At 50.8% G+C, this 27,304-nt stretch overlaps 3 protein-coding genes across 8 annotated transcripts; all 3 read left to right on the top strand.

Moving 5' to 3' along the window:
* The first annotated feature begins 1,490 nt into the window (after positions 1–1,490).
* stx3b (syntaxin 3b) lies at positions 1,491–7,600 on the top strand. Of its 6 annotated transcripts, none has more exons than XM_028968311.1 (10): positions 1,491–1,776; positions 2,728–2,905; positions 3,294–3,368; positions 3,467–3,537; positions 3,659–3,767; positions 3,847–3,920; positions 4,005–4,139; positions 4,840–4,950; positions 5,799–5,878; positions 6,493–7,268. In XM_028968311.1, exons 1-10 carry the CDS (start codon positions 1,498–1,500, stop codon positions 6,497–6,499), a joined length of 1,119 nt encoding a protein of 372 aa, XP_028824144.1. In that variant the 5' UTR covers positions 1,491–1,497; the 3' UTR covers positions 6,500–7,268. The 6 variants fall into 6 exon arrangements, with proteins under 6 accessions (XP_028824144.1, XP_028824149.1, XP_028824143.1 ...); XM_028968310.1 differs by lacking the exon at positions 5,799–5,878 and adding an exon at positions 5,198–5,409 and having other exon boundaries at positions 1,492–1,776; XM_028968316.1 differs by lacking the exons at positions 4,840–4,950; positions 5,799–5,878; positions 6,493–7,268 and adding exons at positions 5,198–5,308; positions 7,523–7,600.
* Positions 7,601–8,354: 754 nt separating this feature from the next.
* Positions 8,355–17,939, top strand: kdm2ab (lysine (K)-specific demethylase 2Ab). The gene is made up of 23 exons (XM_028968305.1): positions 8,355–8,628; positions 9,261–9,299; positions 9,471–9,609; positions 9,686–9,764; positions 10,485–10,531; positions 11,162–11,340; positions 11,414–11,520; positions 11,601–11,694; positions 11,771–11,924; positions 12,411–12,526; positions 12,597–12,723; positions 12,817–13,070; positions 13,166–13,243; positions 13,932–14,192; positions 14,297–14,422; positions 14,796–14,879; positions 14,967–15,200; positions 15,279–15,311; positions 15,396–16,240; positions 16,327–16,490; positions 16,651–16,797; positions 16,876–17,088; positions 17,165–17,939. The coding sequence occupies exons 2-23, from the start codon at positions 9,264–9,266 to the stop codon at positions 17,344–17,346; spliced, it is 3,699 nt and encodes a 1,232-aa protein (XP_028824138.1). The 5' UTR covers positions 8,355–8,628; positions 9,261–9,263; the 3' UTR covers positions 17,347–17,939.
* Positions 17,940–18,671: 732 nt separating this feature from the next.
* Positions 18,672–27,083, top strand: ankrd13d (ankyrin repeat domain 13 family, member D). Its single transcript, XM_028968309.1, has 16 exons — positions 18,672–18,961; positions 19,034–19,169; positions 20,694–20,818; positions 20,909–20,954; positions 23,157–23,300; positions 23,380–23,569; positions 23,984–24,050; positions 24,151–24,232; positions 24,357–24,418; positions 24,502–24,632; positions 24,711–24,868; positions 25,013–25,126; positions 25,225–25,397; positions 25,537–25,613; positions 25,696–25,923; positions 26,696–27,083. Exons 1-16 carry the CDS (start codon positions 18,869–18,871, stop codon positions 26,757–26,759), a joined length of 1,890 nt encoding a protein of 629 aa, XP_028824142.1. The 5' UTR covers positions 18,672–18,868; the 3' UTR covers positions 26,760–27,083.
* The last annotated feature ends 221 nt before the right edge of the window (positions 27,084–27,304 follow it).

A 27,304-nucleotide genomic window follows, 5' to 3' on the forward strand; every position in this document is an offset into this window, starting at 1 on the left:
AATGTAAATATAAAATGTAAATGTCTCTGGGGACTCGGTCACTACTGACTGTAAGGCACTCTGCATAACGGCATCTGGTAAATGGTAGGAATGTAAACTCATTCAGCCATGCTTCTCTGATGATGCAGGACTTTTGCGTCACGTATGGCTGTAATGACAAAGGATCAATCTATAACATTTCATAAGTAACATTTCATTTTATAGTCTTGTATGCTATGAAATTTTGCTTCGACAAATAATGTTGTTCATGTTAGAGACCAGAGCATCTGTCTTCTCACCTGCACCTTACAGGAAAGAGACAGCTTCTGTTTTGTAAAATATTGTATATATTGCGGTTCTGGACAAATCTATACAAAAGGCCTCTGTGTATGGACCTGCCCTGTCTATAGTTATTTTAGCCAATTAAGCAGGTAAATATATGTTCATCTTTCATATTAAATATTAAAAATAAAGTATTTTCTTTGTCTGAAAAATTTATTGTGTACAGCTAGTTGTCTATAGTTCTCTACAAATCCATACAAATGCCTGTTGCTTTGGATGAAAGAGTAATTATGAATGTATGAAGGGTAATGGTTCAGGGCTTAAAATGGAGACTGCCAGGGTATTTCAGTGAACATTGCTGCCCTTTTTTGTGGTCTTTGTATTTGCATTGATCTGCATGCAGTAGGAGTGTACTTTAGGTTTATTTCGAATGAAAAAACACCTATATGCAGATTACATTTTGAACAGAAAATTATGTCAAAATATTTTTGTTATATTTTTGCACATCTCTGCTCTTTTTGCACATTCCTGCAAATGTTTGTCTCGTCTTGTGTGTCCTGTTCGAAATTTCCAACATTTCCACTTACAAGCATCCTACATGTTGTCCAGTTACGTCCTGTTTGACCCATTTATTGTACAGAAAAGTTTTACTTTTCTCCTATAGAGAAACCTGTACAATATTTAAGCTTTAGTTTTAGTTAGCATAGTTTAGTTTAGTGTGTATATGCATATATATTTGTATATACTTCTTTTATGATTGCACTTTGGGGGGTCTGTATGAAACATTATTTCAATACACAGTATATACTGCGTATACTGTTGTACTGACAATAAACCAATCTTGAGGCTTGAAAAACAGCTTGTCTATCGTAAATGCATGTCTGACATTTGCATGTCTGACGATAAAAAATCGTACCTCAAATTTGCCGATTTATGGTTCTTTAATTTTGTATTCCACCTAGGCCCTGTTAGACGTTCATTCATTAAAAAAAAAGCGCTAGCCCCTCCCAAGATGGCGGCTCTGTTGACGCATTCACACGATTCAACGTGGCATCTAGTTTATACTTGTATTAATGCGGAATCTAGTGTTTATACATGTATGAATGCGGCATATATAGTTTTTATTATCTATAACTGGATAAAAGATCCACACCACGTCCCCGCAGGTTGGCGTCCGGCTGGGCGTCGAGACACTGCGCATGCGCGCTTTAACGGCACCGCGGCGCTCCACTGCGCATGCGCGCTCGGAAGAGTTCCCGAATTATTACTGCGAGATTAAAAGCGGAGCGGAGCGGAGCGCAGCGTCCGACCGCCGTCCTAATCCCCCGAGCGGAGAGATTTATCTCAAACGCAGCAGCCATATTGTGCGTGATATCCTGCTCTTTCCACCGAATCATCCAGCCGGACTCCGGGAGGAAACTTTTACACTCCTCCTCGGGAGACAGCGGAGCTCTTTCACGACAGCAAGTCAGCCGGAGAAGAGGGATGAAGGACCGACTGGAGCAGCTGAAAGCGGTGAGTTGTCGCCGATATAAATGCGTATTTGATGGGCTGCGATCAGCTGTTCCGCTTCCTTCTAACGCGCTGCCCCTGTATAGAAATAGAACAGCATAGAAGGACGCGCATAGAGCTACAGGCGAGGCCCAGAGGAGCAGGTTCTTGTGTTGGAGTAAATATGGGGGAGAGCAGCATGCTGGCTGTAAAATGAGATGTTGTGTGGCGGTTGATGGCCCAGTGCTGTGGTTCTGTGGTCCAGAGGAAGATGTATGAAGGTCCAGACTTACACGACCCTCTTCAGTGTAGATGCTCAGACGCTGAGAAACGTAGAAATACAGCAGAATCAGGTGAAGGAGTTATTGTGAGTTGTTCTCAGTTCTCAGGTTATTTGTGCCTGTCTAATATTTAACCTGTTATTACGTTTGGATGGTTGTTCACACGTTCTTTTCACAAGTACAGAGTCTCACGTCCTGGTGGGTAAACAGTGTTGATCTCTCTCTCTCTCTCTCGCCCCTCCTTTCCTGGAAAAACCAGGAAATCTTATCTATCCCCCTCAGCGTCTCCCTCTCTCTCCCTCTCTCCGTGACCCTTCGCTCAGACACCGGTGGAGAGAGAGAGAGAGAGAGAGAAGGAATCGGCCCATTTGTTAGTGAAATGAAGGTGTAGCTCGATGGATTTACTCCGCCAGCTCTGTAATTCCCGCCGCTCCCATGCTTGGGAAACTAAACACACGCCCGGCCATGTGACTGGGGCTGTGGCGGGGTTAATTATTTCACTTGGGCTCTGCTGCATCTGCAGGATTCATCATGACGTGAAGTTCTAGATGAACCCACAAACAGAACGGTGTGTATAGAAATAGAAGGGTATAGAATGAAGATGATCGTCATCACATGTGGAACCTTCAGAGGGGTAGAGATGAGGACGTATTTCTGGGTTGGTCGCCTTGTATTTATCTCTGCAATTTTGCAGACGTGCGACACGGACGATCCGGACGATGTGGAGATCGCTGTGGACAACGCGGCATTCATGGACGAGTTCTTCTCCCAGATCGAGGACATCAGGAACAGCATCGACAAGATCGATGAGAACGTTGTTGAAGTGAAGAAACTTTTTTCCGTCATTCTGTCTGCGCCGACCTCGGATCAAAGTAAGAAACCTGATCTAGAACCCTGAGAACATCCAGCATTGTTCCGCGCTGCGGTTTTTACTGGTGACCACTGACCAGTTCTGGTGATGACGTTACTCATCATGACTGGACAAACTGGTCCAGCACGATCCCACCATCTCTGTTCCACAGATCCACCTGTTGATTCTGGGCGCAGCTTGCAGGGTTTAGAGGACAATGGGGATTTTCTTCTGGGTTCCGCCCCTGCCTCCTGTGTCCTGCAACTCCAGAAGCTCTCAGTAGCTTCTAATATGGAACATTGAACTTAGCGTGACGTTCCGTGACGTTCCGTTACGTCTGAAATGCGCAGTCATGTGATCGTGATCCGTCATGTCTGCATGGTGGACGCTGATTTTCTTTTCTTCTACAGAAACGCAGGATGATCTGGAGGCGATGACCAACGACATCAAGAAACTGGCGAATAACGCCCGCAACAAACTCAAAAGTGAGTTCACACACACTCACACACACACACACACACTCACACACACACACCACACACACGCACGGTGTGGAACACCAGGCTCTTCTGACTTTTCTCAGCTATCGAGAGGAACCTGGAGACGGAGGAGGAAGAGCGAGTTTCAGCTGATATGAGGATCCGGAAGTCCCAGGTGAGATCAGCTCTGTTAAGCTGGGAACGTTGGTCCAGTAGAACATGTCTGCTCAGCTGTGTGTGTGTGTGTGTGTGTGTGTGTGTGTGTGTGTGTGTGTGTGTGTGTGTTGGACGGTCAGCATGCTGTCCTGTCACGTAAGTTCGTGGACGTCATGACCAAGTACAATGAAGCGCAGGTGGACTTCAGAGAACGGAGTAAAGGACGAATCCAACGTCAGCTGGAGATCAGTGAGTGCACTCACACACACACACACACACACACACACACACATCTACATCCTGTCCTGACTCTCTCTCTATGCCGCAGCTGGTAAATCTACAACTGATGATGAGTTGGAGGAGATGCTGGAGAGTGGAAACGCTGCAGTCTTCACAGCTGGGGTAACGTGTGTGTGGGTGTGACCTTTTGTTATTGTTTTCAGGGTTAAACGTTGTGTGTGTGTGTGTGTGTGTGTGTGTGTGTAGATTGTAGACTCAGGGATCTCAAAGCAGGCCCTGAATGAGATTGAGGCGCGACATAAAGACATTGTCCGGCTGGAGAGCAGCATTAAGGAACTTCACGACATGTTTGTTGACATCGCCATGCTGGTGGAGAACCAGGTATGTTCCTCCATCGGTTCTCCTGTCTCCTGATCTCCATTCTTCACTTGGTCACTCTTCCTGTAGCAGCGCTCCCCTTTTCACCTGTTCCTCACACTGACTTCAGATCCAGAACTTTCATCATCCTATAGAAGCAGCAGCTTCTCAGTGACCCTTCACCGCCTGTGGTCATGTGATCGAGTAGAACATTTCCTTCTCTTCTGATTCATTTTCACTCGTTTCTCTCCTGTCCAGGTTCTGCTGTTTATCGTGTTGTCTGTTCTGCTCCGTTCTCATCCTCCTTCCTCCACTTCACTCCATCGTTCATCTCTGAAGACGTTTCCCTGATCGTTCTATCAGTTACAATGTTCTCATGTCATGTGTCTGGTATCTCTGCACACTTCCATACTTGATATGGTTCCACAGAACTAAATTTCTCAGTTTACTCCTGTTCGCCTGGTGTAACGTCTATATTTTAATTAATGCTGACTGAGGGACAACGTACAGAAAGGTAAGATTGCGTGTGTGTGTGTGTGTGTGTGTGTGTGATTTCTCATCTGTTAATTCTCACAAAATATCTTGGATCTTCTTTTGATATCTGATGTTCATTATTGTTTGTTCTGTTTAAGTCTTTCTTGTCTTCTCCTCAGTAGATGTTTTATTATTGGTGGAACTGACGTGTGTGTGTTTGTGTGTGTGTGTGTGTGTGTGTGTGTTTCAGGGTGATATCATAGACAACATTGAGGTGAACGTCTCCAAAGCCGTGGATCACGTCGCTGTAGCAAAGACTGAAACTAAGAAAGCGGTCAGGTATCAGAGTAATGCCCGGAAGGTACGACTTCCTCCCTCTTCACTTCCTGCTTCATCCGATCTGCTGTAAGATGCTGATTTCTGCCGTTCCTGTAACGTTCCTGTAACGTTCCTGTAACGTTCTTGCCACGTTCTCGCCACGTTCTCCAGTCTGTCGATGGAGTTCCTCGGTCACTCTTCTCTTCCTCTTTTCTCCCCGTGTTCCTTCCCTCTCTCGCTCGGGTTTCTGTTTCTCCGCCCCCCTCGGCCGACCCGCCTTTCCCCCGCAGGGCAGCATGATTGACAGGATCGAGAGCAACATGGACCAATCGGTGGGCTTCGTGGAGAGGGCGGTGGCCGACACCAAGAAGGCTGCTAAGTTCCAGCAGGAGGCGCGGCGTGTGAGTGGCTGATGGAAGAATGGCCACGCCCCCAGGACCCGCCTTTATCCTCCTGTCTTCTTCTGTCCTTTTCTTCTCCTTCCTCCCATCGCCACCTTGTGGTGAGAGTCAGTTGCTGATCTTCCCTTCCATGATGAGATCAGCGTCAGAAATGAACTCCTCCTCAGGGGTGGTCAGCTACCACACACACACACACACACACAAACACACACACACAGTTTCAAATGCAACATTTAATCAGCGGTGATTTATAAGGGAGCATGATTGCATTTCTGACGCTGGATTTCATCATCATCATCAACAACTTTACTGGCGCGCACACACACACAGTCCTTTACCTTTTCTTTTATACAGTTGTGTACCGCTGTATTTTATATGGAGTTCTGAATTCAGAAGATGATTAAGTATTTGGAGAAGGTGTATGTGTGTGTTTAAAATAAGACGCTGCAGCCACCACGTTGTATTTTTTCTTTTTGTGTGCATCTTGCAGAAAGTGATAATTATAGTGTGTGCAGTTTTGGTGATTCTGGCTGTAATTGCCCTGGTCATTGGGCTGGTCGTGGGTTTGAGGTGAGTGTGTTTGTGTGTGTGTGTATTATTCTGGGTGGTGGCTGTTGGTGCGAGGGCTGGAATTGGTATTTTCTCTCACTGGCCAGTTTATTAGAGACACCTTGTGCAGCCTGTAGACCAGTAATCCCAGAGTGATGGTGGTGCTCAGTCTGTTTGTAATGAAGTGGCCAGTGGATGGACATACATGTCCACTACTTTCATGAGTAGACTGGAGGTAGCCGTCTGAGGAATATGGTGAAGAGGGGGGTGTTTGATTGAGAAGTGAGCTTGGTGCTCAGGTTGAGCTGTTCCTGATCTGTTTTTGCTTGTTGGGGCGGTTGGTCTTCTTCTTGGGGTCTCTTCCCTGAGTCTTCTGCACTGGGGCTGCACCATTATGACGTATCATTGTTCCGATTTTCAGAATTGAATTAATCAGTTGCATTTTTTTTGGCTCTTTTGCACAATTAACCGAGCGTCAATAGTCCCATTATTCCTGAGAGAAAATTAGAAGGTGGAGATGTCTCCTTCCTGGAAATAGGAAAACTATGGTTAATTGTGCAGCCCTGCTCTCTTCAGCAGATGTAATTGGTTGCTTTTGATTTCTGATTAGTGACTGTTGTTTCTTCATTTTGTAGAAAATGATCATCCTGGGAGTGGTTGGTGCCGTAATTTTGATCATCATTGTCATCATCATCCTGACCCAAGTGCTCTGAGGAGCCTCAGTTCCTGCTTCCCAGTGTCTCCACACTCCATTCCTGCATCTCCAAGGACGGGAAGAGAACAGCCCTATCAGCCAGTCGTGGTCCTGTCTTTCAGTCATGACTCCTCCCACCTACACTCCCTGCATATGACCACTCCCTATAAGTCGAAGCCCCTCCCTCTTGGTTATGACTCCTCCCCTTCTCCAGCTGAGAGGAACTGAAGGGAATATGTAGCTGCTGTGGCAACAGAATCAAAGGGATGACTGATGTGAACTTTTTTTTTTTAATGAAACATACACTGGTTATTATATATGATTATTATCAACATGGAGATTTCAGAACGAGGTCTAGTGTGATTTAGGCACATTTAACATTTAGAGGGTTCCTCACATACAACAGTCAGTTCACTGAAGTAAACGTGTTACGCTTGGACTTTTGATTTTTGAAAAAAACTGTAAGCTGAAGTCAGTTGTGATGTAAAAAATACAGACTCAGGAAGTAAAATATGAAATATTGTAATCGTATCGTGGAATTGATTGTGTAAGTCTGACAGATGTTCAGCAGAAATGAGATTGGTCCCAGTCACGTTCACAAAGAGATTTGAACATGAAAAGATGTTGTTTTAAATGTACACGCTGTGATTTGAAACGTATTTCTGTCTATGCCAAAGGCCTTGCAGTAATAAAAGAGATTTTATATTTTTAAATGTTGCTCACGCTTTCAGATGATGTCGTAATAATTTCAGCACAGAATATATCTTTAAAGGTGAAGGTAAGAGGTGCTGTTTTACTTTTGTTTGAGAGATATAATGGAAAACACACCCACCCCAGCATTTGAAAATATAAAAAAACCCTTCCTGTTCATACACGCCCTTCTTCTCCTCTGTTTGGTCCCATAAAACTGGTAAAATCAGGTTCTGGAGCCAGTTCTGTAAAGTTTACATGTTGTCTTTGTCTCCCCGCAGAAGAAAATGATGATCATGCTTTGCTGTATAATTCTGGGCATTGTTGCCTTTTCCTATCTCTACAGCTTCTTTTCTTAAGCAGGTAAACACCGCCATCATTTCATTTCTGGACTGAAAGCTGCACATGTCCGGCTGATCGTGTCCTCTCTTCTCGTCCTGCAGGAAGCGCTTCTCCCTCTTCTGATGTTCCCCTCTGTAGGATCCGAGATCTCCGTCAGTCTTGTGTTTATGTTAATTTTTTATTATTATTATTTAATTATATCTTATAGATGCCAACACAAGATGTCTATAAAGGACAGATTACTTGCAGAATTCCTACTAATGTTCTTACATGTGCTGTGTGTGTGTGTGTGTGTGTGTGTGTGTGTGGAGGGGGGGGGGTCTACAATGTTTTATGGGTAAGCTCTGTCTTGTATGCATATTTATGATATTTGTGATTATATATGTGGTGTAGTTCAGAAGCTGTTATAAAATACGTTTCTAACAACAGTTGGAGCCCCTTGTTTTAATCAACGAGTATTTTATTAATGTTCTCGTGGTGTAGTTTCTATAGCAGGTTTTTAACAGTTTACGCAGAACTGTGTGTGAGGAGCCATCTGCCTACGAGTCCTCCAGCTGATGAAGCGCGACCGTCAATATAACTGTCCAGTCGCAGACCTTCTGGCCAATCAGCGGCCAGCTTTGTTTTAAATCCCCTCTCCTATTGGTGCTTTCGGCGGGATCACAGATTTGAGGCGTACCTTACTTTTGACGGACGGGTTCCTTTCAGCCAATCGCTGCCGCGTAGCCTGCTGTAGACGCGCGCCTATTGGACGCCGTCCTTGCGGGGCGGGGCGCCGTGTATGTGTGTGTGCGCCGTGGTAAGTTGAAAATGGCGGACTTCATTTTAACGCTCTAACTTTACTGACGAGTAACAATGACAGCGGGCGAGAACGGAGTCCCGTCCCGGCTGAGCCGCGCCTCCCCCCGGGAGATCTGACAGGAACTCGGACTCCGAAGTTGGCTGGAAGGCGGTGGGGACTCGACTCGATCCTGGTTTCGGACGCCCGACACTCGCTCCGGTCTTCCTGCGGATTTTCGCCGTTCAGAACCGGCGTACTGAGCAGGTAAGGCGGGGAGGAGACGCGCTGCGCCGCGCCGCGCTGCTCGCCCGGACCGGTGCTGCGGTGGTGATCATCCCGCCACTGAGACCCACCAGCTGGAAGCGGCTCGGTTCTGCGCTCCAGATTTGATAGTCGGGCGCTCGGCGCTCGTCTGCCCGCCAGTTGGACCGGGCGGAACCGCCGAGGCAGCAGGTGTCTGGCAGCGCTCATGTCGGCCCAGCTCGCTGGTTCTTCTGGACCAGCGGTGGGTTGGTAGCTGGCAGCTAACCGTCTTCTCGCAGTCGTTAGCCTAGCTTAGCCTAGCCTAGCCTAGCCGACGGACCCGAACACGGCCAGCACCACAACTCTCCCCCCGTCTGCTGCCGCTCGACTCCCCGGGACGAGCCACCTGAGGAGCCGCGGCCGCCCCGTGTCTTCATTTCGGCCCGAATACGTCTCGTTTCTCCCGGACGCTGTTAGCTGGATTAGCCGCAGCGGCAACAAAGAGGAGTCGAGCGGCGGGCCGGGTCGGCGGCGATGACAGCCGCTCAGGTGTGGGGGACGGAGGCGTGTAAACTCGGCCTGCCGAGACCCGCGCTGTTCTGCGGAGGGCTCTACATTTCCGTGCTTTTTAACGCTCCTCTCGTTCGTTCCAGACCATGGCGGAACCGCAGACCCGCTACAGTAAACGGCTGGTGAGTAGCGCGCTTTATTCCGATGAATCAATTCTGGTTCCGTGTTCTAACGGAGTCTGAAAGCAGGAAGTTCTAATCCCGCGACTAGTCGTGTTCACGCGTCTCCATGTGGGCCTGAGGTCCACCTGGAGGTGCTGGTGTCAGGATCTTCATCCTCTGGTTTCCGTGCAGCGGACGGGGACGCGCAGGCGTTACCAGGACGACGGCATCTCAGACGATGAGATTGAGGGGAAGAGGACCTTTGACCTGCATGAGAAGCTGATGAGCGACAAGTTCAACTCGGACCTGGTGAAGCGCATGGAGGGAAAAGGTGAGGGAAAGATTAGCAGCGTGGAGCTGTCTACCCTCGTCCTTGTCCCCGTCCTCATCGTTCTCTCCGTTGGTAGATTTCACGTTTGAGTACATCCAGCAGGAGGGACTCCGGGATCCTCTGGTCTTTGAGAACGCCGATGGACTGGGAATCAAGTGGGTTTGTTTTTATTTGGATTTTATGGTCTCAGAGATTAATCTTTGTGGATTTAAATTCAAATTTTATTTGTCACATACGCAGTCATACATGGTATGTTATGCAGTGAAATGCTTTAGGTACTGTACAGACCACGGTAGGGTGGTAGTAGCCTAGTGGGTAAGACACTCGCCTGTGAACCAGAAGATCCGGGTTCAAATCCCACTTACTACCATCGTGTCCCTGAGCAGGACATTTAACCCTGAGTGTCTCCAGGGGGACTGTCCCTGTAACTACTGATTGTAAGTCGCTCTGGATAAGGGCGTCTGATAAGTGCTGTAAATGTAATGTATTGCATATATTGCACGTATGCAATGAACCAATATTCAAATATTGCAAACCAAATATTATGTCTTTAACCTAAAATATGAAATGTGTGTAACAGATGGGGTGACGGTGTGCAAATAGGTGGAGTCAAAGTATAAAGTGAAAAGTAATAAATTAAAGTTCTTTAAATAAATTAGAAAAATTAGAGTTCTTTACTGTGGGTGGGATTGCGTCCAGAGTGACTGAAGGTGCTGGAGTTTATTGGAGTTCTATGAAGTCCCCGTCCTCAGTTAAGTCCCCATCCGAGTTAAGTGTTGTGATCGTTGAGATCTCCAGTAGCCTGTGGGAAGAAGCTCCTCCTCATCCTCTCTGTGTTTATTATTAAGAATTATTCTCTGCTTATTTCTCTTCAGGATGCCTGATCCGGATTTCAACGTGAATGACGTGAAGCTTTTTGTTGGTGAGTCTGACGTCGGTAACACAGGCGCGGTTTACCTACGCTTTTTTTATATCGCCGTTTCGGTATAATGACGTTTTAATTGATTTGTAGCCTGAAAATCTTAAACAATTTAAAACGAATGTATGAAACCTGTAAAGTGGTACTAGACGGCAGAAGGAAGTCCCTCCGGTTTCTCTGCTGGTGCCGTACGGAGAGCCGCGTGCTCTGAACTCGCTCTGGTCTGTTTGTGTTGCTGCAGAACCGGAAGTCCGGCTCGGTGCACGTAAGTGGGTCTGAAGCTGTCTGGGTTTTTTTTCACGGTGGGTGAAATTAGCGGGAAGTTGTGTCCCCGTCGGGTCCCCAGCGTTCGGGGACACGTCCTGGTTTAGGGGTGTCGCTCTGCGGCAGTGGTGGCCTAGAGGTTAAGGAAGCGTCCCCGTAATCAGAAGGTTGCGGGTTCGAATCCCGATCCGCCAAGGTGCCACTGAGGTCCCCTTGATGAAGGTCCCGTCCCCACACACTGCTCCCCGGGCGCCTGTCATGGTGTCCACTGCTCACCGAGGGTGATGGTTAAATGCAGAGGACAAATTTCACCGTGTACTGCGCTGCTGTGTCTCACAATGACGATCACTTCTCTCTTCTCTCTGACAGGCAGCCGGCGTGTGATTGACGTCATGGACGTCAACACTCAGAAGGGCATTGAGATGTCCATGGGACAGTGGGGACGCTACTACGAGACGCCGGCTTCAGAGAGGGAAAAGCTGTACAATGTCATCAGCCTGGAGTTCAGCCACACCAAACTGGAGAACCTGGTCAAGCGGCCGGCATCGGTACACGTCCCGTCCTGCCGTTTTAACGCTGTAGACGTGTCCTCAGGATTCACCATCTTCCTGGTCTCCTCAGGTGGACATGATTGACTGGGTGGACAACATGTGGCCGCGGCACCTGAAAGAACGTCAGAGAGACTCCACCAACGCCATCATCGACATGCAGTACCCCAAAGTCCAGAAGTGAGTGAGCAGGAGAACGGGTGTCTTGCTCTTGAGGACATGTTGTCTGTGAATGTGAGATGTTCCTGGTTCCTCTGTAGATACTGTCTGATGAGTGTGGAGGGCTGCTTCACCGACTTCCACATCGACTTCGGCGGGACGTCCGTCTGGTACCACATCCTGCGTGGCGGGAAGGTACAGCGAGCCCCGCCTTCATCCCGTCCCTGTCCGGCCGTGTGTGTCTTCAGCATGTCCCCTCTGGGTTCTCCAGGTCTTCTGGCTGATCCCGCCCAGCCCTCAGAACCTGGAGCTGTATGAGAACTGGGTTCTGTCAGGAAAGCAGGGTGACATCTTCCTGGGAGACAAGGCCTCCCACTGTCAGCGGATCGAGTTGAAGCAGGGCTACACCTTCATGATCCCGTCAGGTGACCCGCGAGGACATCGAGCACTAAAACCCCGAAAAGAGAAAAAACTTTTATTCTACGTAGAGTTACAAAACCAAGAGCCCTGATGAGGCCGAACTTGTCAGGAATAGAACATTCTAGATGAATTTATTTATTTAGTGTGTGTGTGTGTGTGTGTGTGTGTGTGTGTGTGTGTGTGAGACTCGTTTGAAATACTTTTTAAACAAGTGGGTTAAAGTTAAAACCAGCGCAGGTCTGCAGTGTCTTTGCTGGCTTCACATAGTGAACCGCGTCACACGTTTCCTCCGGATTCCAGAACTTTCTCAGCAGCGTGTCCCGCTACGCTGCAGCTGATGACCTGATTGGTCCGTTTTACTCGGGTTCGGGCTTTGTAGGGTCGTCGGGAGTTGAACAATTTTTTGAATAATTTATCCCACTTGCTCAGATTATGACCACATGTTGTGTTGACGCGTGACATGTTGTGTTGACATGTTGTGTTGTGTGCAGGCTGGATCCACGCCGTCTACACGCCGATAGACACGCTGGTGTTCGGTGGGAACTTCCTGCACAGCTTCAACATCCCCATGCAGCTGAACATCTACAACATCGAGGACCGGACGAGAGTGAGTGCTCTGACCTCTGACCTTCCGCTTCGGCCCGGCCCGGTCTGCTAACGTCCTGGCTGTTCCGCAGGTTCCTGCCAAGTTCCGGCACCCGTTCTACTACGAGATGTGTTGGTACGTGCTGGAGCGGTACCTGTACTGCCTCACCAGCGTCTCGTACCTCACGCCAGAGTTCCAGAAGCACTCGCTCGGAATCGGTCAGTAACTCACCGGGTTCTGATCCGGCTCCGGGCACCGCGCGTTCTCCGCCTGGAACCAGTCTGACCGACTCTGTAATTAAACCTCGTCAGGCCTCAAGCGAGAGGACTTCGTCTCCCCCGACAACGAGAACGGCCACGCCCCCGCCCACATCTCCGGCGAGGAGGAGGAGGAGGAGAAAGATGAAGAGTTCCCAGCTCCCCCGCCGCTGGGGAAGGTCCACCTCACGCCCTTCGAGCTGGAGGGTCTGTGGCACCTGCTGAAGAAGCTGGAGGAGCTGCCGTCCCACAAGCAGTCCGTCCCGGCGGGCATCAGGAACGCCGCCGCCCTGCTGAGCGACATGCGGGTACGGTGCCACCGCCGCCGCGTCACCGCCGCCGCCGCGTCACCACGCCGCTTCTCCCTGCTGATCCTACCCTGTTTCTCCTGTCTGTCCACCAGACGCTGCTGCTGGAACACGCCCAGGATAACCCCAAACTGTCCTACACGGGCACGCCCATCGTCCAGTGGCCCAAACGGGTACGACCGCGCCTACACTTACACACACACCACACCGGGCAAGGCTGCTAGTAACACACTCGCCTATAAACCAGGAGACCCAGGTTCAAACCCCACTTACTACCATCGTGTCCCTGAGCAGGACACTTAACCCTGAGTGTCTCCAGGGGGGGACTGTCCCTGTAACTACTGACTAAGTCGCTCTGGATACGTTTTAAATCAGTCAGTGAGACGAGTGTCAATTCAAACCTGTCGATTACAGGGGCAGCGGGGAAAAAAAACATAATCAGAAGGTTTCCGGTTCGAATCCCGAGCCGCCAAGCTGCCACAGAGTAAAGCACCGTCCCCGTCCCCCACACTGCTCGTCCGCTGGTGGTTTAATACAGAGGACACGTTTCACCGTATCACCGTGTGCTGCACTGCGGCGTCTCACAATCACGTCACTTTCACTTTACACTTAATTCCACATTCCCGGGGACATCTGACTGGGACGGGCGTCCACTGGATGCGTCAATTTCTGCCCGATGAACGTTAAACAGCATCAAGCAAACGTCAGTGAAACGGCAATCGAACGCAGATACAACGCTCAGCAAACCCGCGTACGGCGCTCCCATCAGGCGCCACAACGTTCCCACGTTTTATCTAGAAACGGAACGTGGCGGAACGTGGTTGTGATCTATACGGTGATGTTCTGCTCTGCGTCTTCCAGCCGTCATGGTACAGGCCACCAACCCCTCCCCCCTCAGTGCTGTACCAGCCCCACCCACCAGGCCCCGCCCTGCCGCCGACGCCCCGCCCCTCGAAGCGCCACTCGTCCATGTCGGCGCTGCGGCGGAGGCGTGTCCGCTGTAAGAGCTGCGCGGCGTGCGTCCGGCCCGAGTGCGGGGACTGCGCCTTCTGCAGGGACATGAAGAAGTTCGGCGGTCCGGGACGCCTGAAGCAGACGTGCGTCCTGCGCCAGTGTCTCGCCGTGAGTCCACAGACCGCCTTCATTACGACAGGGACGTTCTTCCTCAGTCATGACGTACGTGCGTGTGTGTGTGTGTGTGTGTGTGTGTGTGTGTGTGTGTGTAGCCCACGCTGCCGCTCACTGCTCTGTGTGACGTGTGTGGCGAGGGGACGCCGGAAGGTGAAGCCACGGCGCAGACGCTGATGGAATGTTCCAGCTGTGGCAAGATCACGCATCCGGAGTGTGTGCAGGTATTCCCGCCGTATTCGATGATGGTGGTTGTGGTGATGGTGGTGATGATGATGATGATGCTGGTGATGATGAGGATGATGGTGGTGATGATGATGATGATGCTGGTGATGATGAGGATGATGGTGGTGGTTGTGGTGAGGATGATGGTGGTTGTGGTGATGATGATGATGATGCTGGTGATGATGAGGATGATGGTGGTGGTTGTGGTGAGGATGATGGTGGTTGTGGTGATGGTGGTGATGATGATGATGATGCTGGTGATGATGAGGATGATGGTGGTGGTTGTGATGATGATGGTGGTGAGGATGAGGATGATGGTGGTTGTGGTGAGGATGATGATGGTGATGATGAGGATGGCGGTTCTGTGTTCAGGCTTCTGAAGCGGCTGTGATTAATAAAGACCTGCCGAGTTGCTGGGAGTGTCCCACGTGTGTCCAGGGGACCAGATGTGACGAGGTACCGCCAATGTTCTCTCCGTCGTGGAACATTCCGCGTTCCACTTCGTATTTATTTTTGTCCCCGTCGTCTCCCGTCTTCTTCCAGTCCAGCAGCAGCACCAGCAGCAGCAGCGATGAAGACCGGAAGAGTTCTGTCCCCGCGTCTCCCGTCAGCTCCGCCCCGCCCGCCAAGCGCGCCCACCGCGAGGGCATCGGGGTGAAGGACGGGCGGAAGGGGCGTCGGCCGCTCGTCCCCCCGCGGCGCCTGTCCCCGCCGTCGCAGAGGCTGCAGGAGAACAGCAGGAGGGCCGGAGCCCTGGAGCTCCAGCTGAGGAACCGGGTGAGGAACACGCGGAACCTGCAGATCCGGGGACGTAGAACCCAGAGCGGAACCTAATTTCACTCTTTTACTCTCCAGATTAAATTGGAACGGAACAAAATCCTGCAGTCGGTGAGTCGTGTCTCCGCTCGATCTGATTGGTCCGCGTCTCCGTCTCCGCCCGCTAAATCCTCGTCTCCGTCCGTCTCCCCGAAGCTCCTGCGCCAGCGGGGTCTGGAGAAGGGGGCGGAGTGGAAGGGCGGAGTCCGGCGCCACGTCTCCCACCCGCTCCTCAGCAGGAGGGGGCTGCCGGGCAGGGGGGTGCGGCTCAGGGGCGGAGCCGGAGGGGGGCGGGGCGACAGGGATGGGTCGCAGCACGCAGTCAAAGATGCAGAAGAAAGCGGAGGGGGCGGCGACAGCAAGGAGGAGGAGCTTCAGGAGGAAGGGCAGCGAGGAGGGAAGGAGAACCGTCCACAGGAGGAAGAGGAGGAGGAAGACGAAAGCGAAGACGGGGAGCGGGATGGTGAGGAGGAAGGGGCGGAGGAAGAAAACGGGCGGGAGGCGGGGGTGACGAGCGACTGCGGCCGCCCGCAGAGCTCCTGTCTGACCGTGACCCTGCAGCGTCCCTCCCGGGGACACAGGGACCCCAACGCCATAGTCCCCAAGCTGGAGGCGGCGGTCTGTCCCCTGTCCCCGGCCACCAGGGCAGCGTCCTACATTCTCAACAAATCCCTCCTCCGGCAGCCGCTCCGCAGTGGCTCCGCCCACTCCGACAAGTCACACGCGTCCCCGCTGCTGAGTGGACGTCCAGAGAAACACTTCGCTAAGAGTGTCTGCATAAAGCAGGGCCACACCCGCACAGGGCGGGGCCTTCAGGGTCTCTCCCGGACACGCCCCCACTCTCAGTGTCTGGACCGGCGCTCCCCCGTGTCCCCATCTGTGAGGGACGTTTCGGGGGGCGGCCCGGCGTTCGAGAAGGAGGTGTGGGTGTCGGTCTTCCGCTACCTGAGCCGCACGGAACTCTGCGTCTGCATGGCCGTCTGCAGGAGCTGGTACCGGTGGTGAGTAGGAGGGGCGGTCCCCGCTCGCACCTTTGTGGGGGCGGAGTCAGGCTGTGATTGGCCAGTTCGGTATGTTTGTGTTCTAGGGGCTGTGATAAGCGCTTGTGGACCCGGATCAGCCTGAGCCGCTGTCCCGCCATCACCCCCCAGGCCCTGTCCGGCATCATCAAGCGCCAGCCGGTCAGCCTGGACCTGTCCTGGACGTCCATCTCCAAAAAACAGCTCACCTGGCTCATCAACCGCCTTCCGGGTACGGCAGCTCCGCCCACACCTGCCTGAACACGCCCACATACATACATACACACAAATACACACACACACACCCAACTAACCAAAAAGAAACGCGCACACACACGTCCCTCATGCCGTCCCTCATCTGACTAGACCTGTCCCCTCCCCACCGTCCTCAGGGTTGAAGGACCTGGTTCTCTCCGGCTGTTCCTGGATCTCCGTCTCGGCCCTGAGTTCCTCCAGCTGCCCGCTGCTGAGGACGCTGGACCTGGGTTGGGTCAAGGGTCTCCAGGAGACGCAGATCAGGGAGCTTCTGAGCCCGCCAGGTAACGGCGCGTCCCGGACGGGACGCCGCTCCTTGTCTGTGGGCGTGGCCGCGTTTCTGAAGCTGCTCTGCTCGGCAGGCTGTGACAACCGCTCGCAGCTGCGGAACCTGCAGTGTCTGCGTCTGTGCGGCCTGGACGTCAGCGAGGCCACGCTGAGGATGGTCATCCGGCACACGCCCCTCCTGACGCGCCTGGAGCTGTCGCACTGCCCCGTCACCGACCACGCCCTCAACCTGCTCACCGCCGTGGGCTCCTCCACCCGCAACACCCTCGCCCACCTCAACCTCGCCGGTAAGACGCGGTGGCAAACGAAACCGTCCCTCCGTCCTCGTCCCTCATGCCGTCCCGTGTGCCGCCTGTCCCCCAGGATGCAGTAAGCTGACGGACCGCTGCCTGGTCTTCCTGAAGCGCCTGGCCTGCGTCTCCTACCTGGACCTCCGGGGCTGCAAGGGCGTGTCCCGCTGCGCGTGCGAGACCTTCATCTCCGAACTGTCCGTCAACACGCTGTACTGCCTCTCAGACGACAAGCTCATCCAGAGGATATCGTAGAGACTGGACGTGTGTGTGTGTGTGTGTGTGTGTGTATGACAGAGTGAACATGGAGGAAGAATGGAATCTCGAGGTGTGCCACTTTGGGAAGAGCAGGATTTATTATTTTTTGGTATTATTATTATTATTATTATTATTATTTTGTTCCTCAATACTTCCAGGGTTCCGGCAGCAGGAATGCAGGTTGGTGCTGTTCTTATTCAAATAAAAGTAATAAATAATATGAGAGAAATAAAAAAAGAAACACGACTCAGGAGCGGGTGTGGTCCGGCGGTCTAAGTGCTTTAAGGTGCGTGTCTGTGTATCAGGGACATAACGTGGTGCGGGGCGGGCGGGGTGCGATGCCAATCCAGGGGCGGGGAACACAGGTGCTACCCCTCTTTACTGTTCCCCTTTTGTACAGAGAATCACAGGGTCCTGCTCTTTTACCCCCCCGATTCCTCCATTATCTGGGTTTTATATACAGAATATATAAAATCTCTGCCGTTTCGTGTAAATGTTTCTTTCTCCCCATCAATCCTGTAGCATTGTACTTATTTTCAGATTGTTTCGTTGTTTTCTCAAGAAAATTAAAGTCATGATTAAAAGCAGAATGTTGTCATCACCTGCAGGTCTGTGGAGGATAAAACATGAATAAATGATCATGTGGTGCATTTTTATTATATTTCCACCTTAACAGCGGTACGTTTTTATTAATTTCCATGTTAGTAGTTATTCTATTTCCACGTTAATAACAGTACGTTTTTATTCTAGTTCCATGTAAATAGTTATTCTAGTTCCACGTTAATAACAGTACGTTTTTATTCTATTTCCACGTTAATAACGGTACGTTTTTATTCTATTTCCACGTTAATAACGGTATGTTTTTATTCTAGTTCCACGTAAATAACGGTACGTTTTTATTCTATTTCCACGTTAATAACGGTATGTTTTTATTCTAGTTCCACGTAAATAACGGTACGTTTTTATTCTAGTTCCACGTTAGTAGTTATTCTATTTACACATTAATAACAGTACGTTTTTATTCTAGTTCCATGTAAATAGTTATTCTAGTTCCATGTTAATAACAGTACGTTTTTATTAATTTCCATGTTAGTAGTTATTCTAGTTCCACATTAATAACAGTACGTTTTTATTCTAGTTCCACGTTAATAACAGTACGTTTTTATTAATTTCCATGTTAGTAGTTATTCTATTTACACATTAATAACAGGACGTTTTTATTCTAGTTACACATTAATAACAGTACGTTTTTATTGTAGTTCCACGTTAATAACAGTGCGTTTTTATTGTAGTTCCACGTTAATAACAGTCCGTTTTTCTTAATATTTCCTTTTGTAGAATAGATTTGACAGAACGGCCTGTATTATTATATAACCGCGCGTCCCCCGTCAGCCGCGGCCGAACTCGAGTGACCTGGATGCGGTTCGGGGGAACAGGCCGCGGGCCGCTGGTTCCGGTTCTCGGCGCTCGGCTCGCCTCGCCTCCGCCGCGGTGAGGAAACAGGAAGCGGCTGGCCGCCATGGAGCCCGCGGAGCCGGCCGCGTTCCCGCTGCACCGCCTGGTGTGGACGAACCGGTACCAGGAGCTGGACCGGGAGCTGCGGAGCGGACAGGTAGCCGGAGCGTGTGGTGTGTGTCGGTGTGTGTTGGTGCCGCGTGTGACTGACGCTCCGTGGGCTCCGCAGCACGACCCGGAGCGGCCGGACCCCCGCGGTCGGACCCCGCTGGAACTGTCCGTCTGTCTCGGTCACCTGGAGACGGCGCGCGTGCTGCTGCGACACGGCGCGGACCCGACACGCAGCAACGCGCACAGCTGGACCGGTACCGGCCTGACGTCATCATGTCTGGGTTCCGTAGTCAATACGGGACCGTGTGTGTGTGTGTGTACATTTACATAATCGGCATGATCAGTGGTGACGGGGACAGTCCCCCTGGACACACCGAGGGTCAAGTATAATATTTATATGTGTGAATGGTATAATACGCATGTGTAATATGCGTGTGTGTGTGTGTGGTATGTCAGGTATTGTGTGTGTGTGTGTGTGTGTGTGGTATGTCTGGTACAGTGTGTGTGTGGTGTGTGTCTGTGTGTGAATGGTATAATACGCATGTGTAATATGCGTGTGTGTGTGTGGTATGTCAGGTATAGTGTGTGTGTGTGTGTGTGGTATGTCTGGTACAGTGTGTGTGTGTGTTTGTGTGGTATGTCTGGTACAGTGTGTGTGTGTGTGTGTGTGTACATTTACATAATCGGCATGATCAGTGGTGACGGGGACAGTCCCCCTGGACACACCGAGGGTCAAGTATAATATTTATATGTGTGAATGGTATAATACGCATGTGTAATATGCGTGTGTGTGTGTGTGGTATGTCAGGTATTGTGTGTGTGTGTGTGTGTGTGTGGTATGTCTGGTACAGTGTGTGTGTGGTGTGTGTCTGTGTGTGAATGGTATAATACGCATGTGTAATATGCGTGTGTGTGTGTGGTATGTCAGGTATAGTGTGTGTGTGTGTGTGTGGTATGTCTGGTACAGTGTGTGTGTGTGTTTGTGTGGTATGTCTGGTACAGTGTGTGTGTGTGTGTGTGTGTACATTTACATAATCGGCATGATCAGTGGTGACGGGGACAGTCCCCCTGGACACACCGAGGGTCAAGTATAATATTTATATGTGTGAATGGTATAATACGCATGTGTAATATGCGCGTGTGTGTGTGTGGTATGTCAGGTATTGTGTGTGTGTGTGTGTGTGTGTGTGTGTGGTATGTCTGGTACAGTGTGTGTGTGGTGTGTGTCTGTGTGTGAATGGTATAATACGCATGTGTAATATGCGTGTGTGTGTGTGGTATGTCAGGTATAGTGTGTGTGTGTGTGTGGTATGTCAGGTATAGTGTGTGTGTGGTATGTCAGGTATAGTGTGTGTGGTGTGTGTGTGTGTGGTATGTCAGGTATAGTGTGTGGTGGTGTGTGTGTGGTATGTCAGGTATAGTGTGTGTGTGTGTGTGTGTGTGGTATGTCAGGTATAGTGTGTGTGTGTGTTGTGTGTGTGTGTGTGTGTGTGTGGTATGTCAGGTATAGTGTGTGTGTGTGTGTGTGTGTGTGTGTGTGTGGTATGTCAGGTATAGTGTGTGTGTGTGTGTGTGTGTGTGGTATGTCAGGTATAGTGTGTGTGTGTGTGTGTGTGGTATGTCAGGTATAGTGTGTGTGTGTGTGTGGTATGTCAGGTATAGTGTGTGTGTGTGTGGTATGTCAGGTATAGTGTGTGTGTGTGTGTGGTATGTCGGGTATAATATGTGTGTGTGTGTGTGGTATGTCGGGTATAACGTGTGTGTGTGTGTACTGGCAGTGTTGCAGGAGGCGGTCAGCACCGGGGACCCTGAGCTGGTGCAGCTCGTCCTTCAGTACAGGGACTATAAGCGCGCCACAGAGCGTCTGGCGGGCATCCCTGAGCTGCTGAGTAAACTCCGTCAGGTGTGTGAGGACGCAGGAGTGACCAATCGTTCTCTCTCTCTGTAAATATTGTCTGAAGTGTGTGTGTGTGTGTGTGTGTTACTTCTCCAGGCCAGAGATTTCTACGTGGAGATGAAGTGGGAGTTCACAAGCTGGGGTGAGTCTGCCATGAATGCCATGAATCCTGTTCCTTTTACAGCATGGAAGGATTGCACAGCGCGTATCTATAATGAAAGAAGAGGGTTTTTCATGCAGCACCAAGGCAAATTCCAGCACCAGTTTTAGCATTTGGTTTAGAAAATCAAAAATTGAAAGCCAAAATTCTACTTTTATTTTTAATGATGAAGTATTTGTTGTACAGTGATTCCACCCCAAGAGAAAAAACAGTTTAAAGAAGTGAGTGAAAGTCCAGAATAAACCTGACATTGAGGTTTCAGTACCACTGCTGTGGACAGCACCCACTTCAAGTCCACATATTCTTTAGAAAACAACAACGGTGGCAGTTACAAAAGGTGTCAGTGGAACGTCACGCGAGGTCTGACGGGGTTACGTCGGGACGGGACGGGACGGGACGTGAGGTCTGACGAGGTTACGGCGGAACGGCACGTGAGGTCTGACGAGGTTACGGTGGAAAGGGACGTGACGTCTGACTGCTACGGTTAGATTATGGCGGAAAGGGACGTGTGGTCTGACGAGGTTATGCGGAAAGGGACGTGAGGTCTGACTGTTACGGTTTGATTATGGCGGAAAGGGATGTGAGGTCTGACGAAGTTACAGCGGGACTGGACGTGAGGTCTGACGAAGTTGCGGCGGAACGGGACGGGACGTGAGGTCTGACAAAGTTGCGGCGGAACGGGACGGGACGTGAGGTCTGACGAAGTTGCGGCGGAGCGGGACGGGACGTGAGGTCTGACGAAGTTGCGGCGGAACGGGACGGGACGTGAGGTCTGACGAAGTTGCGGCGGAACGGGACGGGACGTGAGGTCTGACGAAGTTGCGGCGGAACGGGACGGGACGGGACGTCCGACGAAGTTGCGGCGGAACGGGACGGGACGTCCGACGAAGTTGCGGCGGAACGGGACGGGACGTCCGACGAAGTTGCGGCGGAACGGGACGGGACGTCCGACGAAGTTGCGGCGGAACGGGACGGGACGTCCGACGAAGTTGCGGCGGAACGGGACGGGACGTCCGACGAAGTAGCGGCGGAACGGGACGGGACGTCCGACGAAGTTGCGGCGGAACGGGATGTGAGGTCCCTTTACGTTTTAAAGGAAAGGGATCTGAGGTCTGATTACGTTTTACGAGGTTACGGTTGAACGGGACGGGACGTGAGGTCTGACTGTTACAGCAGAACGGGACGTGAGGTCTGACGAGGTTACGGTTGAACGGGACGTGAGGTCTGACGAGGTTACGGTTGACCGGGACGTGAGGTCTGACGAGGTTACGGCTGAACGGGACGTGAGGTCTGACGAGGTTACGGAGGGACGGGACGTGAGGTCTGACGAGGTTACGGTTGACGGGACGTGAGGTCTGACGAGGTTACGGTTGAACGGGACGTGAGGTCTGACGAGGTTACGGTTGAACGGGACGTGAGGTCTGACGAGGTTACGGTTGAACGGGACGTGAGGTCTGACGAGGTTACGGCTGAACGGGACGTGAGGTCTGACGAGGTTACGGCTGAACGGGACGTGAGGTCTGACGAGGTTACGGCTGAACGGGACGTGAGGTCTGACGAGGTTACGGCTGAACGGGACGTGAGGTCTGACGAGGTTACGGCTGAACGGGACGTGAGGTCTGACGAGGTTACGGCTGAACGGGACGTGAGGGTCTGACGAGGTTAACGGCTGAACGGGACGTGAGGTCTGACGAGGTTACGGCTGAACGGGACGTGAGGTCTGACGAGGTTACGGCTGTCTAGTTACGGCTGAACGGGACGTGAGGTCTGACTAGGTTACGGCTGAACGGGACGTGAGGTCTGACGAGGTTACAGCAGAACGGGACGTGAGGTCTGACGAGGTTACGGCTGAACGGGACGTGAGGTCTGACGAGGTTACGGAGGGACGGGACGTGAGGTCTGACGAGGTTACAGCAGAACGGGACGTGAGGTCTGACGAGGTTACGGCTGAACGGGACGTGAGGTCTGACGAGGTTACGGAGGGACGGGACGTGAGGTCTGACGAGGTTACGGAGGGACGGGACGTGAGGTCTGACGAGGTTACGGTTGAACAGGAAGTGAGGTCCCTTTACGTTTTAATGGAAAGGGATCTGAGGTTGATTTACGTTTTAGACGCGAGGTCTGACAAGGTTATGGTGGCACTGGATATAAGGTACTTTTGAATGAAAAATCTGTCTTCCTCAGTTCCTCTAGTCTCCAAGGTGTGTCCCAGTGATGTTTACCGCGTGTGGAAGAGTGGCTCATGTCTTCGTGTGGACACCACCCTCCTGGGGTTTGAGCACATGACCTGGCTGAAGGGCCGCCGCAGCTACATCTTCAAGGGTGGAGGTGAGTGGGGCTGAAGCGGAGGATGATCCATGTAATTATTCTGTTGAATATTGTCTCTGTTTATCTTGTTCTTCTGTAGAAAATGGTGCGACAGTGATGGAAGTGGACCACGAGAAGCAGGTGGTCTACACCGAGCCTCTGACTCTCTCTCCCCGTGACGCCTCTTCGCTGCTGGAAGCCATGGCGCCCTCACAGGAGAACACAGCCCAGAGACTCACTTCACCCATTGTCTCCACCCACCTCAACACACGCAACATTGCTTTCGAGAGGTAACGGTTCCGCTCTTTCCAGGTACTGTGCTCCAGATTTTTCCAGATACGCTACCTACAAAGATACCCCACATCACAAGGTGTGGGGGCCCTTCCTGGACCATTTTACAAGCCTTCAGTCTCAGAATCCGACTATTAGTATCACCCAGTAAAGGTCCAGAAACAATATTGTCCTCTTGTTCTTTTTAATTAATCAATCTGGCTTGAGGACGGGGTTATTATTATGTGGAAAGGTTGTTGGGTTTATAATTGCACACGTTATCATTATTAATTGCAATTTTTCCTATGAAATGTGTGGATTGTATTTTATTCTATTGCTTAAAGTCGATAAAAATATCTTTGAGAAAAAAGGAGTGACATCCAAATATGTCGAGGATATTTGCAGCTTCTACATCCGTGTATTTGTGTGTTTAGGAATAAGTCCGGAATCTGGGGTTGGCGCTCTGAAAAGACTGAGACCGTCAGTGGATATGAGGCCAAGGTGAGGACATCTTGACGGTCATTTTCTCTCCAATAACCATAACGGGACCCGAGAATCCCAGTTTGTGTGGAGACGTTTTCTGTTCTTCTCCCTGGATCAGGTTTACAGTGCCAGTAACGTGGAGCTGGTGACCCGGTCCCGAACAGAACATCTCTCCGACCAGGACAAGTCCCGCAGCAAAGGTACCGCATCAGTAACCAGCGGTCCCGCCCAGCTCTTCCTGGAGTCCTGAGTTCATTTCCCAGGAGGCCTTGTGGCTCGGAATCTCGGAACATGCCGACCTGACCTGTTCTGTTCTGTTTTCAGGTTCGAAGACTCCCCTGCAGTCGTTTTTGGGGATCGCTGAGCAGCACGTCGCCCACAATGGGGTGAGCTGAGCTGCCTTCAGCTGGAGTTCCGCTGCAGCGCGGTGGCGCGTTTGTACGATTGACTCACGCGTTGCTTGTTTCAGAGCCACGTGTCTCAGTGCGCCAGTCCACACAACCCGACGGCCATAACGGCAGAGGAATACTTCAACCCCGACTTCCCGCTCAACGGCCGGGACATCGGGCGGCCTGTGGAACTCACCAGCAAAGTCCAGAGGTCCACAAACGTGTTCAGAATATGGCCGCAGTGAGTGCTCTGTAACATCACAGCTTGCATTATTATTCGTGTTCTCAGGTTCAAAGCGACTCTCTGGCTGAGCGAGGCACACCCCCTCTCATTGGCTGAGCAGGTGACCCCCATCATCGACCTCATGGCCATCTCCAATGCCCACTTCGCCAAGCTGCGCGACTTCATCACACTGCGCCTGCCGCCCGGCTTCCCTGTCAAGATAGGTGAGGATGGCCTGCAGGTGCTCTGTGCTGTGATGACGAAGATGAGGATGAGGTGTGGTTGTGGGAGGGGCTTCCTGACCCTGTGGGCGGGTTTGGAGTCAGAAGAGTCTGTAAATGAGGTTCTTCTTCTGATGTTCCCTGCAGAAATTCCTCTCTTCCATGTCCTCAACGCCCGGGTGACCTTCAGTAACCTCTGTGGGTGCGACGAACCGGTCAGTTCTGTCACCGTACACCAACCTGCAGGGGGCAGCGAGTCTGGTAAACCCACTTGTGACCAATCAGAGTGTGTTGTTGAAGGAGTTGTGGGGGAGGGGTCAGCGTCAGACCCTTCGTGTGTGTGTGTGTGTCCGTCACAGATCAGAGCCCGCCTCCCCTCCACTGTGAGGTGGACCCGTCGGTGTTCGAGCCGCCGCCCGACTACACCACCCTGGGACCAGGCCGCAGCGAGCCAATGAGAGACGAGGATGACAACCTCCTGCAGTTCGCCATCCAGCAGAGCCTGCTGGACGCTGGGACTGAGAGCGACCAAGTAGGCCCAGCCGTGCGTGTGTGTGTGTGTGTGTGTGTGTGTTGTGTAGCTTCGTTGTCTTTTCTACTTGCAAGGCTTTTTTAAACTTGATCTAATGACGATGTCACTTCCTGTCTCCTCTGATCTCATTTACCCTCAGGTGACCATTTGGGAGGCGCTCACCAACACAAGACCAGTCCCCCACTCTCCAGTCTATGAGGACTCACAGCTTGAGAGGTGTGTGTGTGTGTGTGTGTGTGTGTGTGTGTATATATATGTGTTGCATTGTATAAAATCTCTCTCTCCTTTTTCCTGATAGGGCCATTCAGGAGTCCCTCTCACTCGCATTGGCTGGTGGTGAAGGGGGTGGAGAGACTGCAGCCCCCACCCAGCTCCAGTCGGGGTCCCTGTCTGAGCCACCCATCAATTCTCCGCCCACTAGCAGCTCTCCACCCACACCCAGGGCTCCGGGGGCGACGAGCAGCTTCGACGAGCAGCTACGTCTGGCCATGGAGCTGTCCTGCCGGGAGCAGGAGGAGCTGGACAGGTGACCCCCGACCCCGCAGTCACATCGATCGTAGCTTCTGCTTATTTACTAATTCAGAGGTTCATGATGAAGGCTCTTGAATCATGGTAGGCGTGGGCGATATATCGGCGATATACTCTAAATAATAACTAAACACTAAATACTAACTGAACAGACCGCATGCTCTTCGCTTTCGAGGTTCACTTCTCTGGACCATCAGAGCTGACAGCTCAGTCCTCCGCACAGAAAACCCTCCTGGCCAAAACTGCGGGAACTTTATTTCTAGAGCACTTTAACACCAAAGTGCTGTACAGGCATAAAAGGACACACAGATATACATAAAAAGAATGTATTTTACGGTAGAAGCAACAAATAGGCATATAATAAGTAAATATAAAATGGGGGGGCTGAAGAAAATAACCCCACTTACTACCATCATGTCCCTGAGCAAGACACTTAACCCTGAGTATAACAATATGATTAAACCTCTAAAATTGAAAAGTTAGGGAGGGCTGAAGAGAACAACATAAAACACATTGGTGGAAACGTTTAAAAGTCTGGGAAAGCTAAAGAGTACAGACGAGGTTTAGGCCTGGTTTTAAAAACAGAGGTTGTAGGGGCAACTGTGAGAAATTTGCATCCAGATGGGTACAAAAGCATTTATAATATGAAACTTCGGTTATTCATTATATTGGTTTCATTTCCTTGTTTATTTGTCACTGAGACTCTTGCAGTTCTGCAGAATTTATATTTGCCTCAGTTCTACCTGAAGGATCCATCTGTGTTCATGCAGGAAGAGGCGGGAGGAAGAGGAGGAGCTTGAGAGGATACTGCAGCTGTCACTCACGGAGAAGTAACCCTGGTAACGCACAGGATGTAACTAAAGCTTAATTTATTATTTGTATTTGAATTTTCTTCTGCAGTGTTATTATTTCTCCTTTTCATTCCACTTTTTTTTTCTATTATTGAGATCGTGGGTCCCTCCACCCCACAGTTCTTCTTTTTTTGAGTGTAAACTTCAAGATTAAATCAATAGAGTAATAATGATGATGATTAAAAGTGAATAAATGATACAGATGATTGTTATTAAATGCACAGTAATTCATTTCATTCTGAAACATGAATGTGGTGGTTCACATGCATATGGTCTGCAAAAAACGAATAAATGTTCCTGTACCGAGTGTCGTCGTTATTGTGTGTGTGGGACGGCCTCAGCAGCACCGTAGTTGGCCCGAGGGAGGAGGAGGATCGGTGTGGAGGAGGAAGGTGGTTACTACTGATACGTCTGATAAATGCAGTAAAGGGACGTTTGAGTGTGAACTCCGGTCTCAGTGTAAAGGTGAAGTTGGAAGATCTCAGGATGAGTGACAGGGGACAATATTTCTGTCTGGTTTATGAAGTA

Source organism: Denticeps clupeoides, unplaced genomic scaffold (assembly GCF_900700375.1).
Source record: "Denticeps clupeoides unplaced genomic scaffold, fDenClu1.1, whole genome shotgun sequence".
Taxonomy (NCBI): Eukaryota; Metazoa; Chordata; class Actinopteri; order Clupeiformes; family Denticipitidae; genus Denticeps; species Denticeps clupeoides.

Excerpts from the sequence above, each read along its gene's own strand:
- ankrd13d (XM_028968309.1), top strand. The coding sequence starts at position 18,869 with ATGGAGCCCGCGGAGCCGGCCGCGTTCCCGCTGCACCGCCTGGTGTGG. Across the intron at positions 25,127-25,224 it reads TGCAGGGGGCAGCGAGTCTG|ATCAGAGCCCGCCTCCCCTC; the intron begins GTAAACCCACTT and ends TGTCCGTCACAG. Across the intron at positions 25,398-25,536 it reads CTGGGACTGAGAGCGACCAA|GTGACCATTTGGGAGGCGCT; the intron begins GTAGGCCCAGCC and ends ATTTACCCTCAG.
- kdm2ab (XM_028968305.1), top strand. The coding sequence starts at position 9,264 with ATGGCGGAACCGCAGACCCGCTACAGTAAACGGCTG. Across the intron at positions 11,521-11,600 it reads CAGTACCCCAAAGTCCAGAA|ATACTGTCTGATGAGTGTGG; the intron begins GTGAGTGAGCAG and ends GTTCCTCTGTAG. Across the intron at positions 17,089-17,164 it reads CGCCCACCTCAACCTCGCCG|GATGCAGTAAGCTGACGGAC; the intron begins GTAAGACGCGGT and ends CCTGTCCCCCAG.
- stx3b (XM_028968310.1), top strand. The coding sequence starts at position 1,498 with ATGCGCGCTCGGAAGAGTTCCCGAATTATTACTGCGAGATTAAAAGCG. Across the intron at positions 1,777-2,727 it reads GACTGGAGCAGCTGAAAGCG|ACGTGCGACACGGACGATCC; the intron begins GTGAGTTGTCGC and ends GCAATTTTGCAG. Across the intron at positions 4,140-4,839 it reads CCATGCTGGTGGAGAACCAG|GGTGATATCATAGACAACAT; the intron begins GTATGTTCCTCC and ends TGTGTGTTTCAG.